Source organism: Cynoglossus semilaevis, chromosome 1, assembly GCF_000523025.1.
Source record: "Cynoglossus semilaevis isolate Cse_v1.0 chromosome 1, Cse_v1.0, whole genome shotgun sequence".
NCBI lineage: Eukaryota > Metazoa > Chordata > Actinopteri > Pleuronectiformes > Cynoglossidae > Cynoglossus > Cynoglossus semilaevis.
The window spans coordinates 28719352-28732014 of record NC_024307.1 but is presented as its reverse complement, the minus strand read 5'-3'; the positions used below and the strand labels follow the sequence as shown (position 1 = coordinate 28732014).

The 12663-nt window shown below is 44.2% G+C and overlaps 1 protein-coding gene across 2 annotated transcripts; it reads right to left on the bottom strand.

Moving 5' to 3' along the window:
• Positions 1–482: 482 nt before the first annotated feature.
• Positions 483–12050, bottom strand: npy2rl (neuropeptide Y receptor Y2, like). 2 transcript variants are annotated; one of them, XM_017032873.2, is made up of 6 exons: positions 11691–12050; positions 4533–4764; positions 4145–4277; positions 3447–3612; positions 3220–3373; positions 483–2969 (listed from the first exon to the last, which is right to left on the bottom strand). In XM_017032873.2, the coding sequence occupies exons 2-6, from the start codon at positions 4704–4706 to the stop codon at positions 2385–2387; spliced, it is 1212 nt and encodes a 403-aa protein (XP_016888362.1). In that variant the 5' UTR covers positions 4707–4764; positions 11691–12050; the 3' UTR covers positions 483–2384. The 2 variants fall into 2 exon arrangements, with proteins under 2 accessions (XP_016888362.1, XP_008323306.1); XM_008325084.3 differs by lacking the exon at positions 11691–12050 and having other exon boundaries at positions 4533–6321.
• Between the last annotated feature and the right edge of the window lie 613 nt (positions 12051–12663).

Sequence of the window (12663 nt, the reverse complement as noted above, 5' to 3'; positions counted from 1 at the left end):
GTATAGTAGTCATAGTATGGCCTAGCAGTATTGTAGTACATAAATACATATATATTTATATATCATATAGACTTGTATAGTTTGGTTTGAAGGTCAGAGGTCAGCCCATCTCTCTACATTAACGCTGTTTGATTTGTTGTCGTTCAGTGGTCGGTCTTTTCTGAGGCGGAAACTTAACTGTTCAGAGAATCAGGGTTTCAGTTGAGAGGAAACCCACAGCAGTGACTGATGACTTCTGACGGGTTCACTGAAGTGTCTGTGTCTGGGTCTGGGTCTGGGTCTGTGTCTGGGTCTGTGTCTGGGTCTGGGTCTGGGTCTGTGTCTGTGTCTGGGCCTGTGTCTGTGTCTGTGTCTGTGGGTGTGTCTGTGTCTGGGTCTGGGTCTGTGTCTGGGGCTGGGTCTGGGTCTGGGTCTGTGTCTGTGTCTGGGGCTGGGTCTGGGTCTGGGTCTGTGTCTGTTTCTGTGTCTGGGTCTGTGTCTGTGTTTGTGTCTGTGTCTGGGTCTGGGTCTGTGTCTGTTTCTGTGTCTGGGTCTGTGTCTGTGTGGAGGCTCCACAAAACCATGACTATGTAAAAAGATCTTTTTTATTCCTTTTCAGTCCTGCAGGGTGTGCATTTGTTAATATTTTTCATTTTTTTGCTAAAAATTACTCTTTGACTACAATGACTCAAAATTGAGCAACCCGTGGTCTGAAGCTGTGGTTCCCGGGTCAGTCTGGGTCTCTCCACCGGCACTGACAGCAGCTCAGGGTCAACACATCAATTGACGTGCAGCGTGACGATCGATCCTCTGCGACCTTGTTTGTTCCAGAGTCACTGTCATTGTAATTCAGGACGAGGTCGACCATGTCATGTCCATGAGCTGTGTTTTTAATCACAGCTAAAAATTCCACAACCTAATCAATCAGTGTCAACTGTTTTGACTGATGCTAATCCATTAGCACAGTCATTCTCAAATAGTGGGGCGGGGCCCCCTGGGGGCAGGGGTGGCGTAGAGGAGGCACAGTGAGGTACCACTGCTGTAATGCTTGAATGATAACAAGCCTCCAGCCACAAGGTGGCAGCAACTCATACAGTGGTTTGTACAGATACAAATATACATGTTTTCAGGCTCTTAACAGTATTTCAATTTGTGGGGTGTGGGTCTCAAGGGGGAGGTGAAAACGTTTCTGTCCACAAGGGGGGGCATGACAGAACATAATTGAGAACCACTGCATTAGCATATGGAGACACCAGAGTGAAGAGGAACATCTCAGTGTTTCTTCTTTCACCAGAAGTACAGACAGGGTCGGTGTTAGCTAAGAAGTACGACGTAGTTGAACAAATACAGGGAAAGGCTACACTAATACAGCCACCAGTTAGCTAACGTTTAACATGAAGGTTCAGCCAAAACAACGTAAAAGAAGGTTCCACACAGCTGCGACTATAGCAGGTCTGACAGTATTTAGCACAACCGTCAGAGGTGCTAACAGTTAGCCAAAAGAGGGCCGAAGTTGTGATAAGGAAAGGAACAAACACACACACACACACCAGACATGAGACGTTTGATGTTTTTTTGTGCTTGTGCTATAAGGTTTTATTCCATAGATGTTTTTTCTGAATGACAACATCACAGTAACAACAGTTTACATTCAGCTGTGATATAAAAATACCAGTGTCCTGAACTCACACTCTTGACATATATGTAGACGTTAGCTAATAAAAAAAACATCTTGAAGCAGAAAAAAACCCTGTTAGAGTCAAAGAAGAGCAGGGAAGGAAAGGTGGATCAAACTGAGGCATCACACCACACGGTGGCTCACATAAAAAACCCACAAGGACAATGGTGGAGTTTCTCTGACACACCATGGTCTGGAGCCCTGTTCTTTCAGACGCGTCTCCTTCCTTCCTGTCCATTTTGTCCAACATGTGTCTTTGTTTGTGAACAAACAGACGATGATCAGACACAGTTTTTTTTTTCCAGATTGTTTTGCCTCGTGCATTTATGTTTTTAGTTTTGCATAAAATTCAAATGTCTTGGCCAATAATAGATGGGGATTGGTGCCTTCCCCAACACAGTGTCCTCCAGTGTCCTCCAGTGTCCTCCTGTCCACAACTGTGCTCTAAGCCCCCTCAGGTGACATAGGTATTTGACCAAGCAACCCAGGTTATTTTATAAACTCTTCAGACTCCCAGGTGAACGTGTGGACCGCTGCATCGTTGACAAATGTGGCCCACAGAACAGAGTTGGAAAGATCTGTCGATGATGATGTCACTCCCTTGGCCTTAGTCCAATCTGCTCCCTTGTATCTCGGCGTTGGCAGCCTTCATAGTTTCCGTGACCCTGGTGTTCTGGTTCTGTATTTGTCCCTCATCAGACCTAACCGTCCTCCACTGTCCTGCCTCTCAGACGTCAGTGGCGTTCAGGTGCGTGGACACCACGTCCTGTCTTTCCAGAACAATCTTCTTGGAGCGTCCTGCTCCTGCCCCTCCTCCTTGGACTGGGTGGATGGAGTCCAGTCGACCACTTCTGCCACCTCTTTCCTTGAACACGGCGAGGAAGGCGGCGCGGTAGTTGCGGTTCATCCAGCCGTACAGCAGGGGATTGGCGAACGTGGAGCACATGGCGATGACGTGGAAGACGGTGTAGAGCAGGTGGAAGTCGCGCATGTCCAGGACGGAGCTGTCGATGTCCGTGGCTAACTGGAAGGCGTGGAACGGCAGCCAGCTGACAGCGAACACCACCACCATCGTCACCAGCATCTTCGTGGTCTTGCGGCGACGCCGGTGACGCTCGGATCCGGCAGTACTGCTGCCGCCGGCACCGGCCCCAGTGCCCTCTGCTGGGCTGACGTGGCCACGCAGCTTTGACCAGATACGAGCGTAAGCAAAAGAGATGATAGACAATGGAAGGAAATACTGCAGGACCAACATGGAGATGCTGTAGATGGCGCCATCAGTGGTTTTCCCAGGCCACTTCTCTGCACACACCTGAGAGAAGAAGGATGGAGGAACTGTGTGCAGCAGAATTTCATCCATCCATTTTAAGTTCTAAATGTTTCCTCAGACTTCTAGCTTCCATTTCCTCCAGCTGTTGCTGTTGTGGCTTGTGTTTATGTGAAAGCGACATTTTAAATTTTTTTTGAACATAATTCTAATTCCGTGAACAGTGTTTTCCCAAGGAAAAACTTGTCGCACAATCAAGAGTGTTAGTGTGTCTGTGGTGAGTGTCTGTAGTTACTTGTATGCTGTGTCCAGGCTCCAGATTCAAGGAGCCGTACTCTCTGAAAATGGCCAAAGGACTGGCCAGGACGGCGCTGAGCAGCCAGGTCAGAGCGATGACACCAAAACACACGTCCTTCCTCATCCTGGTCTCCAGATGATACACAATACACCTGCAACACAACCAGCACACGACAGTCCACATCCTGATCTCCAGACTCCACCCCACCCACAGAGCACACTGACCTGTGGCGGTCCAGAGCGATGACGTTGAGTGTGACAGTAGACACATGCACGGCCAGTCCCTGGGCGTAGGGGAGCAGGAAGCAGAGAGCGCTGCCGAATTTCCACTCTCCCTGCAGGGTGTAGACCAGTGTGAAGGGCAGACACAGAGTGTTGACCAGTAGGTCAGCTGAGGATAGATGAGAAAACAAAACAACAAAAAAACAAACACTCAAGATCGTGTTTTTAGCGCCAACTACGGCTAACTTAGTCCTACATCTGCTCCTGTAAGCATCTGGTCAAACAAGTGCAGCAGGTGATTGATGTGTCTCTCTCCATGGTGCTGACCACACTGCTTCAATACAGTGGAGGTGCTCTGTCAGTGCTACTGTCAGTAGTCTTATGTCTGTCCTTGGTCTGTCTATGGTTCTGACTTGTACGTTCTAACAGCTGTGTCCTTGGTCCAGTGTCAGTGTCTCTGTTCCATTAGGTCAACTATCCACGGCTCTAAGAGCTCTGTGTCCCCTGTCCCTTCATATGTATTTGACTTTGGGTTCACAGCTGCAGATGCTCTCTCCGTGGTGCTGATGCCTCCTCATCACTCTGGAGCTGTCCCTGGTGCTGAAACCTCATGGTTGCCTGTTAGTTCTGTACATTTCTCTTCCATTCACAACCGTGTTCTCCCAGAGCTGACAGAGAAACAACTCAGTGCAAGAACGTACCCACAGCCAGGTTAGCTATGAAGAAGTTGGTGACAGTGCGCAGCGTCCTGAAACGGTAAATGACGTAGATGACCAGAGAATTACCCAGAACCCCCAGCATTATGATGGTGCTGTAGGCCAGGATCAGTATCACCTGAAGACAACAAAGCAGGAACCAGAACATCAGTCAGTACTTCAAGGCCACCGTTTTGTTTTGTTTTTATTTCTTTGTTTCTTCCTATCGTTTCTTTCTTATCTTTTCTTTGACTAAACACTGTGACTGTTGCTGCTGCAGCTATTCCTTGGCTCATTAGCTTCGTGGATTGGTTTTTGTTTTTGTTTGGTTAGCAGTAGCCCAGCTTGGCTAACTTTATTTTAATGACATTGTCAATGTCCTTAGTGTTTGTACCTGTACACTCAGCAGTCTGATGGGATCTTCTAGAAAATTCACTCCGTCAAGCATCAGAGTGGGGAGCACTGCAGGCACAGCAGCGCCTCCACCACTGCTGTTCAGGTCATATTCTTGGAAACCAGCAGGGGGCAGTGTGAGGTGGGTCTGGTCCTGCGTCTCATTGGCCTCCATGTTCAAATCCAACGTGCGGAGACACTACAGGTGTTTGGTCCTCACATGGTCTCACAGCCTGAAACAGACAGGAGCAGTCAGACACAACTACAGTACCTATGAGTGACCACTAGAGGCAGAGTGACAGAGCGTTTCTTATCTGAGGAAAATGCATGAAATAAAAATCATTTTCTTTAAATAATTCAACAGAGAACGTACAACAGCAGCCACCACATACCTTTGAGCTGAAATCAGTTTTTATGGCTAAAAATAAAACAACTTTTACTGAGATTTAAAGCTGACATTTTTAAGATCCACACATACATTTTATTTTATCTTTAGAAATGGCTGACTTCAGAGCAGAAGTTAAATCAAATTGTGCGTTTGTTTTAATTTTATGTGTGAAAAAATATAATTCATTCTCCAGAAAACAGTGTGTTTATGGATCACATAAAAAATCCCGACCCGTCTCTACAGACATGGAGAAAATCCAGGGTAAAAATCAACCACTGAGCCCTGACGTGTGCTCTTCGTTATCTCTGCATCTTTCATCCATCAGAGAAATTAGTTCAGCAGACAAACTGGTGTCACTGCCAGGAATCAAGGCAAGAAAAGATGAGAAAGAAATGAATCCTGGAAATGAGAGAATAACGAAAAATATTTATATATGTTTATAAAGATACACACAAGGTTTAGTGGGATTTTTTTTTTTTTTTAACTGACTGTTAGCTTGGCGTTTAGCCCCACTTCTAGTCTTACCTCTAGACTTTTTGGGTCATTTTTAATATGGTTAATATATTAAATATTCATATTTCTGTCCAATGTGTGCAGTATGTCTGACAAACCTGAACACATGAAGTGTTTTTATGCAAACGTTAAGCAGTTTATGTTTTTATTATAGTGACTTTTTGTTTTTCCAGTGATTTCTCTGATCTGCAGTATCTGGGATTATTATTTTAGTTGATTTCTAAGCAGTTTTGTTTCTTATTTTGAAGTTTATTTCTGTCTGACTTTAATGTAGTTTTTGGCTCATTATTACCTTTTGAAGTTGTGCCTGTTTTTTTTTTCTTTTTTTGTCATTTTCACACTCTCATACACACACAGAAGGGGACTTAATTAAAACCTACATTTTATAAATTGAGTTTAGATGTGACTGCAGGAGCAGAGCAATAAATAAACATAATAATTGACTTTACACCACACACAGAGTCAGGATTCTACTGCTGCCAGGCATTATGGGTGAAGAATTAATGAGGTTTGGAGCAGTGTGTGTGTGTGTGTGTGTGTGTGTTCTTCACTTCTCTTTGATGCTAAAAACAAACAAATGCCACTGTTGACAGGGAAGTGGTCGATGTTGACATTGGTGATAATGACCAAAATATAAATCTGTCTTTTCCCGTTTGATCAGATTTAAGGTAAACATGACAAACATCAATCATTCAAACACAAATGAGTTTGCCGTCCGTAAAAAAGACGTTTAAAAGAATCACCTTAGACAAACCATTATCAACCTTTAGCTAAAGTTGAGTTGATCCTCTTTAGATAATGGCAAAGACGTTTTGCTGAATTATTGATGAACAATGGTATTTAAAATGTGATGTTCCTCAGGGCACCCCTCTGCCCCCCCCACACCCCCCCCTCCGACCTCCACACACACACACACACACACACCCAAGGTTTCTTTGTGTCGACAGTTGTTTCCTTTTGAAAATAAGAATAAAAAAATCATGTCTCACTGTCAAAATGAACAACAGACGTGGACGGAAAAGTTTGAAAACCAACCAGTGAAGAGGAAACCCTTCATTTTCACACCATGTCATCGCCTCAGATTTACCTCAGTTACCACCAGGGGCAGTGTTGGACCTGTAACGCCTGGTCACACCGAGCTAGAATTGCTGGTAAACCTTATGGAGTGTGACGTGGGAGACGCTCTCTGACCGCTCTTTACCTCAGCGTCCACTGAATCCCTGATTTGGGACACGTCTCATCCATACATTGTCTCCTCCTCTCACATTTAGTTCTGCATCAACCGCCACTTATTTATTCATCACTCCATTTTCTCACATCCACTGTCTCTATTTTTATCCTGCTCCCGGTTGAGCAAACAAACGCTCAGCCCAGATGTTTCTCTGTTTCTGGGTCAGCAAACCACTGGATGTGAAGTGTCAGAACCTGCAGGAGGAGACCAAACACTTTCTGAAAGCTGACGACCGCTGCTGAGGTCATGTGACCTCCATGGCTCTGAGAGGGACATCAAGTCCAGGAAAGAAATGGAAATGGTCATTTACTGATTGAGGTAACTCAGATTTGAAGCCTCGGTTGACTCTAAATGGACCGTGTGGTGAGAAGTGGGTGATGATTTTGCCTTACAGCAAGAAGGTCAGGGGTTCAGACTTTGTTGGTGACTGATGGTCTGTCTGTTACTCTGGGTAATTCAGCTTCTTCTACAGTTCGTCTAACACAGACCTGAGAAAACTACGGAGGTCAGGGGTTCAGACTTTGTTGGTGAATGATGGTCTGTCTGTTACTCTGGGTAACAGTACTGTACGGTAACCATCGTACTGTTTCCTACATTCCAGTAAACTGACTGTTATTTCTGTTGATGCCACTAAAGTGACTAAGTTTGGGTTTATTCAGATGGTGTTTCTAAAAAAAAAAAATCGGATTTCTTTCAGTTAAACACTGATATTTGTCACGACTTTATTGTTTTCTTTCCTTTTTAATCGCTGCCTGCCATCTGTCCTTTCTCCTCAGCCCGAGCAGAAAATCTGTGATAATTTCAATCTGCAGGCGTCGCAGCTTTTGTCACAGCTTATCTTTTATCTGAACAGATTCTTTTTCTATCCTCTGGGCTTGAGGATGATACAAAAACAGAACAGAGACAATGACACTTACAGACACAGTAGATTCTTCATGTCAATAGAGAAATGAGGCGTCAGGTTGTGTTTGTGAAAAGACATAAATTACTGGGTGACGTTAGCAAGAAAGAGCTCCTGTTTAGCCTCTGAAAAGATAATTGGACCAAAATTAAACCAATCATCAGAACTTTTCCAGAACAACGCTTTCGTGAACCGACAGATGGCGTCGACTTCATCTCAGGTCGTGTGAGAGTGAGCGGGAGCGTGAGCTGGAGGTGCTGTAAATTTAATCACATCCTCATCATCATCATCTTCACCTGAATGGCTGATGAAGACCACGGATCTGTGAACCAACGCTGACCCCTGGGGTCAAATACGACAAACCCAGGAAATATGGTTTAAATTCCTCCAAACTCACCGACTGTTGGTGAATTATTCAGTCAAATCAGAGGTCGGGGAATAAAGTGGGATAAATATTTAAACGTGTGTAAGACGACGATCCTCTGAGGATGAAGAGCTTCTTCATCGGTGGATCTAAAGGTCTACACATCTAAACAACGGAGGGAGGAGACGGAGGACAGATGGCAGCAGTAGGAGAAGTACAGAGTACTAGTAACAGTACTGCAGTACAGTTATTGACAGAGCAGTAATGGTACTGCTGAAGCTGCAGATGTGTTGGTGGTAGTAGTACTAGTAGTAGTAGTAGTAGTAGTAGTAGTATAGTGGAAGTAGTATAGTTAGAAGACTTAGAACTAGAAGTTATGGTGATGTCAATCGTAGTAGTGGTAGTGGTACTACAGCAGGTGGAGTACTACATGTAGATCGTCTCTTGGTCTTCCAGAGTTCTCATCCAGTCCAATTGGGTTTTTTTTTTCCTTCCTTCTTGTTTATCTTGATCTTTGGGTTACTGTGATTTAAAACACCAGACAGTGTCACTGACCAGGCTGCTGGTCGACCAACTCTTGGCATGGACACATGGAGGACTTTTTGTAACAGCTGTCATAAAAACAGCAGCAGCTAACAACAAAATATTTATTCATTTATTTGATTAGAAATCAAAGTTCAAAATAAATCAAGTTTTGTTTCGTTTTCTCATCATTATAACCAACAAACAACAACTCCTTAGTTGATTCCTACCACTAACAACAGCCAAGTGCAGTACCATAACTGGCCAATGGGGTCAGTAGTGGCCTCAGAAAACAGGTAGACCTGGTGACCAGAGAGTTCTCACGGTCTAACTAACTACCCCAGACTGTGGTTGTGCAGGTAGAAATCTGATTTCTGTTGAACCGTTGGAGCTTCTGTTAATGCACAGACACAGAAACTACAAGATGGAAACGTTCTGTCCCGCCGTCTTCAGGGAGGAGATCAAACCAGAAAGCTTTTAAGCTTCGAGAGGGAAAAGTTGTGTGATAAAGCTCAGCTGCCAGCAGCAATTAGCCCTGTGTGTGTGTGTGTGTGTGTGTGTAGCGTGTGTTTGAGAAGGGCTTACACGACACCATGATTATAATTGCCCAACATCTGCAGCCGTGGTACACTCATTAGCAGGGCGAGAGATATAGCAACAGAGTGGCTGACACAGGAGAGAGAGAGAGAGAGGGAGGGGGAGAGAAAGCAACAAGCGGAGGTCTCTTGTGTGTGTGTGTGTGTGTCTCGCCTGAACATCAGTGACAAAAGTTACACGTTGACATATATCGTACGATGGAACGATGGAATTTTAGGAAAACTACGATCCTCAGCCAGTTCTCATTCTGCCCCAGGACAGTCGGCCTCAGGAACTGATGACAACAGATCTCTCTGTGATGAAGAACATCATCATCATTTAAGGCCGTTCACAGTCCACATGCAGGAGTGTACAGTCCCAGATCATTAGTCGCTCAGCGCTAGCATCACCTCAGTAAGAACGTCTGCTGAAGCTGCAGGTTGAACTCTCATTTGGGAAATAAGTGAATGAGTCTGAAGTTAGGCTCTACAGTGTAGGCCATCACCAGGGGGTTCTGCGCCCCCTAGGGGTCCATGGCAGTACTGCAGTAGGGTTGTAGAATTTAAAAACATTTCTGCATACATTTAAAATATGAAAACACATGAATAATGTTGTTGGTCACCTGAAAAGTGACATATTAAATGATATGCTGATGACACTGTAATATGTCACTGGGCTTGTATTTGTAGTGTAAGAAGTAGTAAATATTGATGTTGAAATGAGTTTTGTTTTATTGTATTGTTTTGTGTTTACAGCGCCCTCTGCAGTACAGAGTGAGCTGACTCTACTGTAAGGTCAATGCGACCTGAACGGCTGCTAGCATGTGTGTGTTCAGATATAAATGTTTGTGACAACACACACCACAGTGGGGGGTCGGCCGGTGGGAGTCTGTTGGTGGGGGTGGTGTGTGTGTGTGTGTGTGTGTGTGTGTGTGTGTGTGTGTGTGGTGTTAAACATCACGTCTTGGCCGCCAAGGGAGAACGAAGGCTTTAGTGATTACGTAAGTGTGTAAAATGAATGTAGCGCCTAGTTCAGGCATCAGAGCGCTGCGAACCCCCAGAGTCATCCTCTCTGAGGCTGCTGATTGGACCAGAGCTGAAGCTTTGATCATTTTTAAACAATAATTTACATTTTTATTGAGGAAACAAAAACACCGTGTCAAACGCTGCAGTATTGTCCTTTAACTGAAGCTGGAGTTGAGTTCTAACACCACCAAGCTGACAGGAAGCAGATTAAAAATGTAAAATAACAACATCAGGACGGCTGCTAAATCACTAACAGCTAAAAGGGCCTGATGTCAGTTGGCATAAAATAACACTTTAGTAAAAGACATGACTTCTAAAGTATAAAAATGAATAAACATGAATCTGTCACATGTTTAATTTTTAATGTCTTCCTTTTTTTTCCTACAAAAATCGAGAGAATCACACTTTATGCAGATGAGACTTCATTTTGTTTAATCATCGTATCATTGTTAGAGCAGTGTTAGAATGAAAATATTTACTAAAATACAGTTTATTGTTTTAAAGATTCTTTTAGTTCAAATCAGACCCTAAAAGAAAATGGATGAAATATTAAAAAAACACAAACCAAGACAGAAGGAGGGTTGATACTGAGGGTTTAGAATAAAATGAGAATAAAAATGTTCTGATTTGTCACAGTGCTACAAACTCACCACACGAGGCAGCAACAACGTAGCTAGTGCTGTGTACCAGCGAGGCTAAATCATTTCCCCCTGGACTCTGGTACAGGAGAGTGAGATGTTCAAAACCAAGTAAATGTGAGAGAAGACGGAGGAATTATTTGTAGCAACAACTTGAAAATGGATTGTAATTTTTCCACAAAAACCAATATGAAGAAAATTAAATCACAAAATGTGTCTGTTAAAGAAACAACAACGGGGTCACAGCTGGTACGTCGCCTCATTTCACCTCGCCTCACAAAGCTCAGCTACGAGTTTTAGTTGGTTTTTAGTTTTTATAAAATCAACTTATTTTGCTTATTCGCACGAGAACGTACTCAGGACAACCCGAAACATCTGCACCGACGTTCACACATCACAGACTAGCTAGCTACACCATCGTTTCAGCAAAGTCTGGTTCCATCACAGACTAGCTAGCTACACCATCGATCGCCGTTTCAGCAAAGTCTGGTATCCACCGTACTAGCTAATGTGTCCTGTTGTTTTTGGCTAACTTTAAGTTTTCCTCATTTCCTCATTTTTTGCTAACTCTCACAATAATCTGAATCTACTGAATTGTAGTAAATCAAATGTGCCACACGAGGCAGCAGTCAGCCAGAAGCTGTTGTGTTTTTTGTGGGGTTAGGTTTCGTTGTGTTTTTGTTTTTTAGAAGAAGAAAAAACAACAAAACCCACAGAAAAAAAGAAACTGAGTTTTTTTTCTGTGGGTTTTGGCACAGGAAGTCCAGGTCCAGGTCCAGGTCCAGGTCCAGGTCCAGGTCTGAGGGACTGTTCCACTGTGGCCAACACTGGACAGGTCCCTGTTCACAGACTCTCCCCACTTTTTATTTTTTTCTTTTGGTTCAAAATCTCGGTTTGACCTTCAGCAGGTTCTTACGTCAGGACCACGTCATCTTTTATTTGGAATTTGATGGAGCTCAGTTTAGTGTGTGTGTGTGTTCATGCGTGCGTGACACACTGACCTCTCCGTCTCGCGGCTCTCCTCAGTCCGTGTCCACGCACAGGCACGCGTCTCTCCAGTGCCATGAAACCCGACGCGCCCAACCACAGGTCCCGGTGTGTGCGTGAGCGGCGGGCAGCACCGGTGCCCGCGTCCCCGCGTCCCCGCGTCCCCGCTCACCCACGCCGGCTGTCCCGCTGTGACAGAACGAGCCGAAGCTGCACGAGGACTAGGAGGAAAACTATTTTTCTAAAATTAAAAACTGGACCAAAAAGAAAATGTGAAACCTGTCCTGGCTGCAGGAGGAGTCTGAGAAATAAAAGAGACGAGTGTCTTCATCCCTTTTCTTCTCCTCTTCTTCTTCACCTCCTCCTCCTCCTCATCTCTGTGCGCTCTGAAGCGCTTTACGCACGGCGCGGAAAGGGCAGTAGGAGGAGGAGGAGGAGGAGGAGGAAAGGAGGGGGAGCAGGTGATGGGGGAGAAAGAAGAGTTGGAGGAGGTGGGTTTTCTTTCATTAAAGCGTAGGAAGAAGAGGAGGGAGGTGGTGAAGAGGAGAGGAGAAGAGAGGGGGGGAATGGATCTATTTCATCTTTTTCCAAGTTGTTTTTTCGTTGTATTTCTTTAGGAGGAGAAATGATTTAATTTCTTCTCATTTTTAAAAATTCTTGATGTTTTGATTTATAATCTATACATTTTTCAACAGTTTGGGATCAGTTTTATTCCGGCGCTCTGTTTTAGACTTCAGTGAGTCTTTGACATCTTTGATGTACTTCTATTTTGGCGTTCTTCTTCACATCCAGGTCTACTGGTGGAGGATGAATTAGAGAGTCCTGCAGCTGTAACACACTGCTGTCAGAGAACTGGAAAAGAAGCAAAACAAACAAAGTCCCAGAAAACATCTTAAAGATGGAATAATTACATTACAGAAAAAAAAGACACCAAGAATGTGTCCAGAATGTGTATATTTTTTAACTTTAACTAAGGCTAAAAATGTG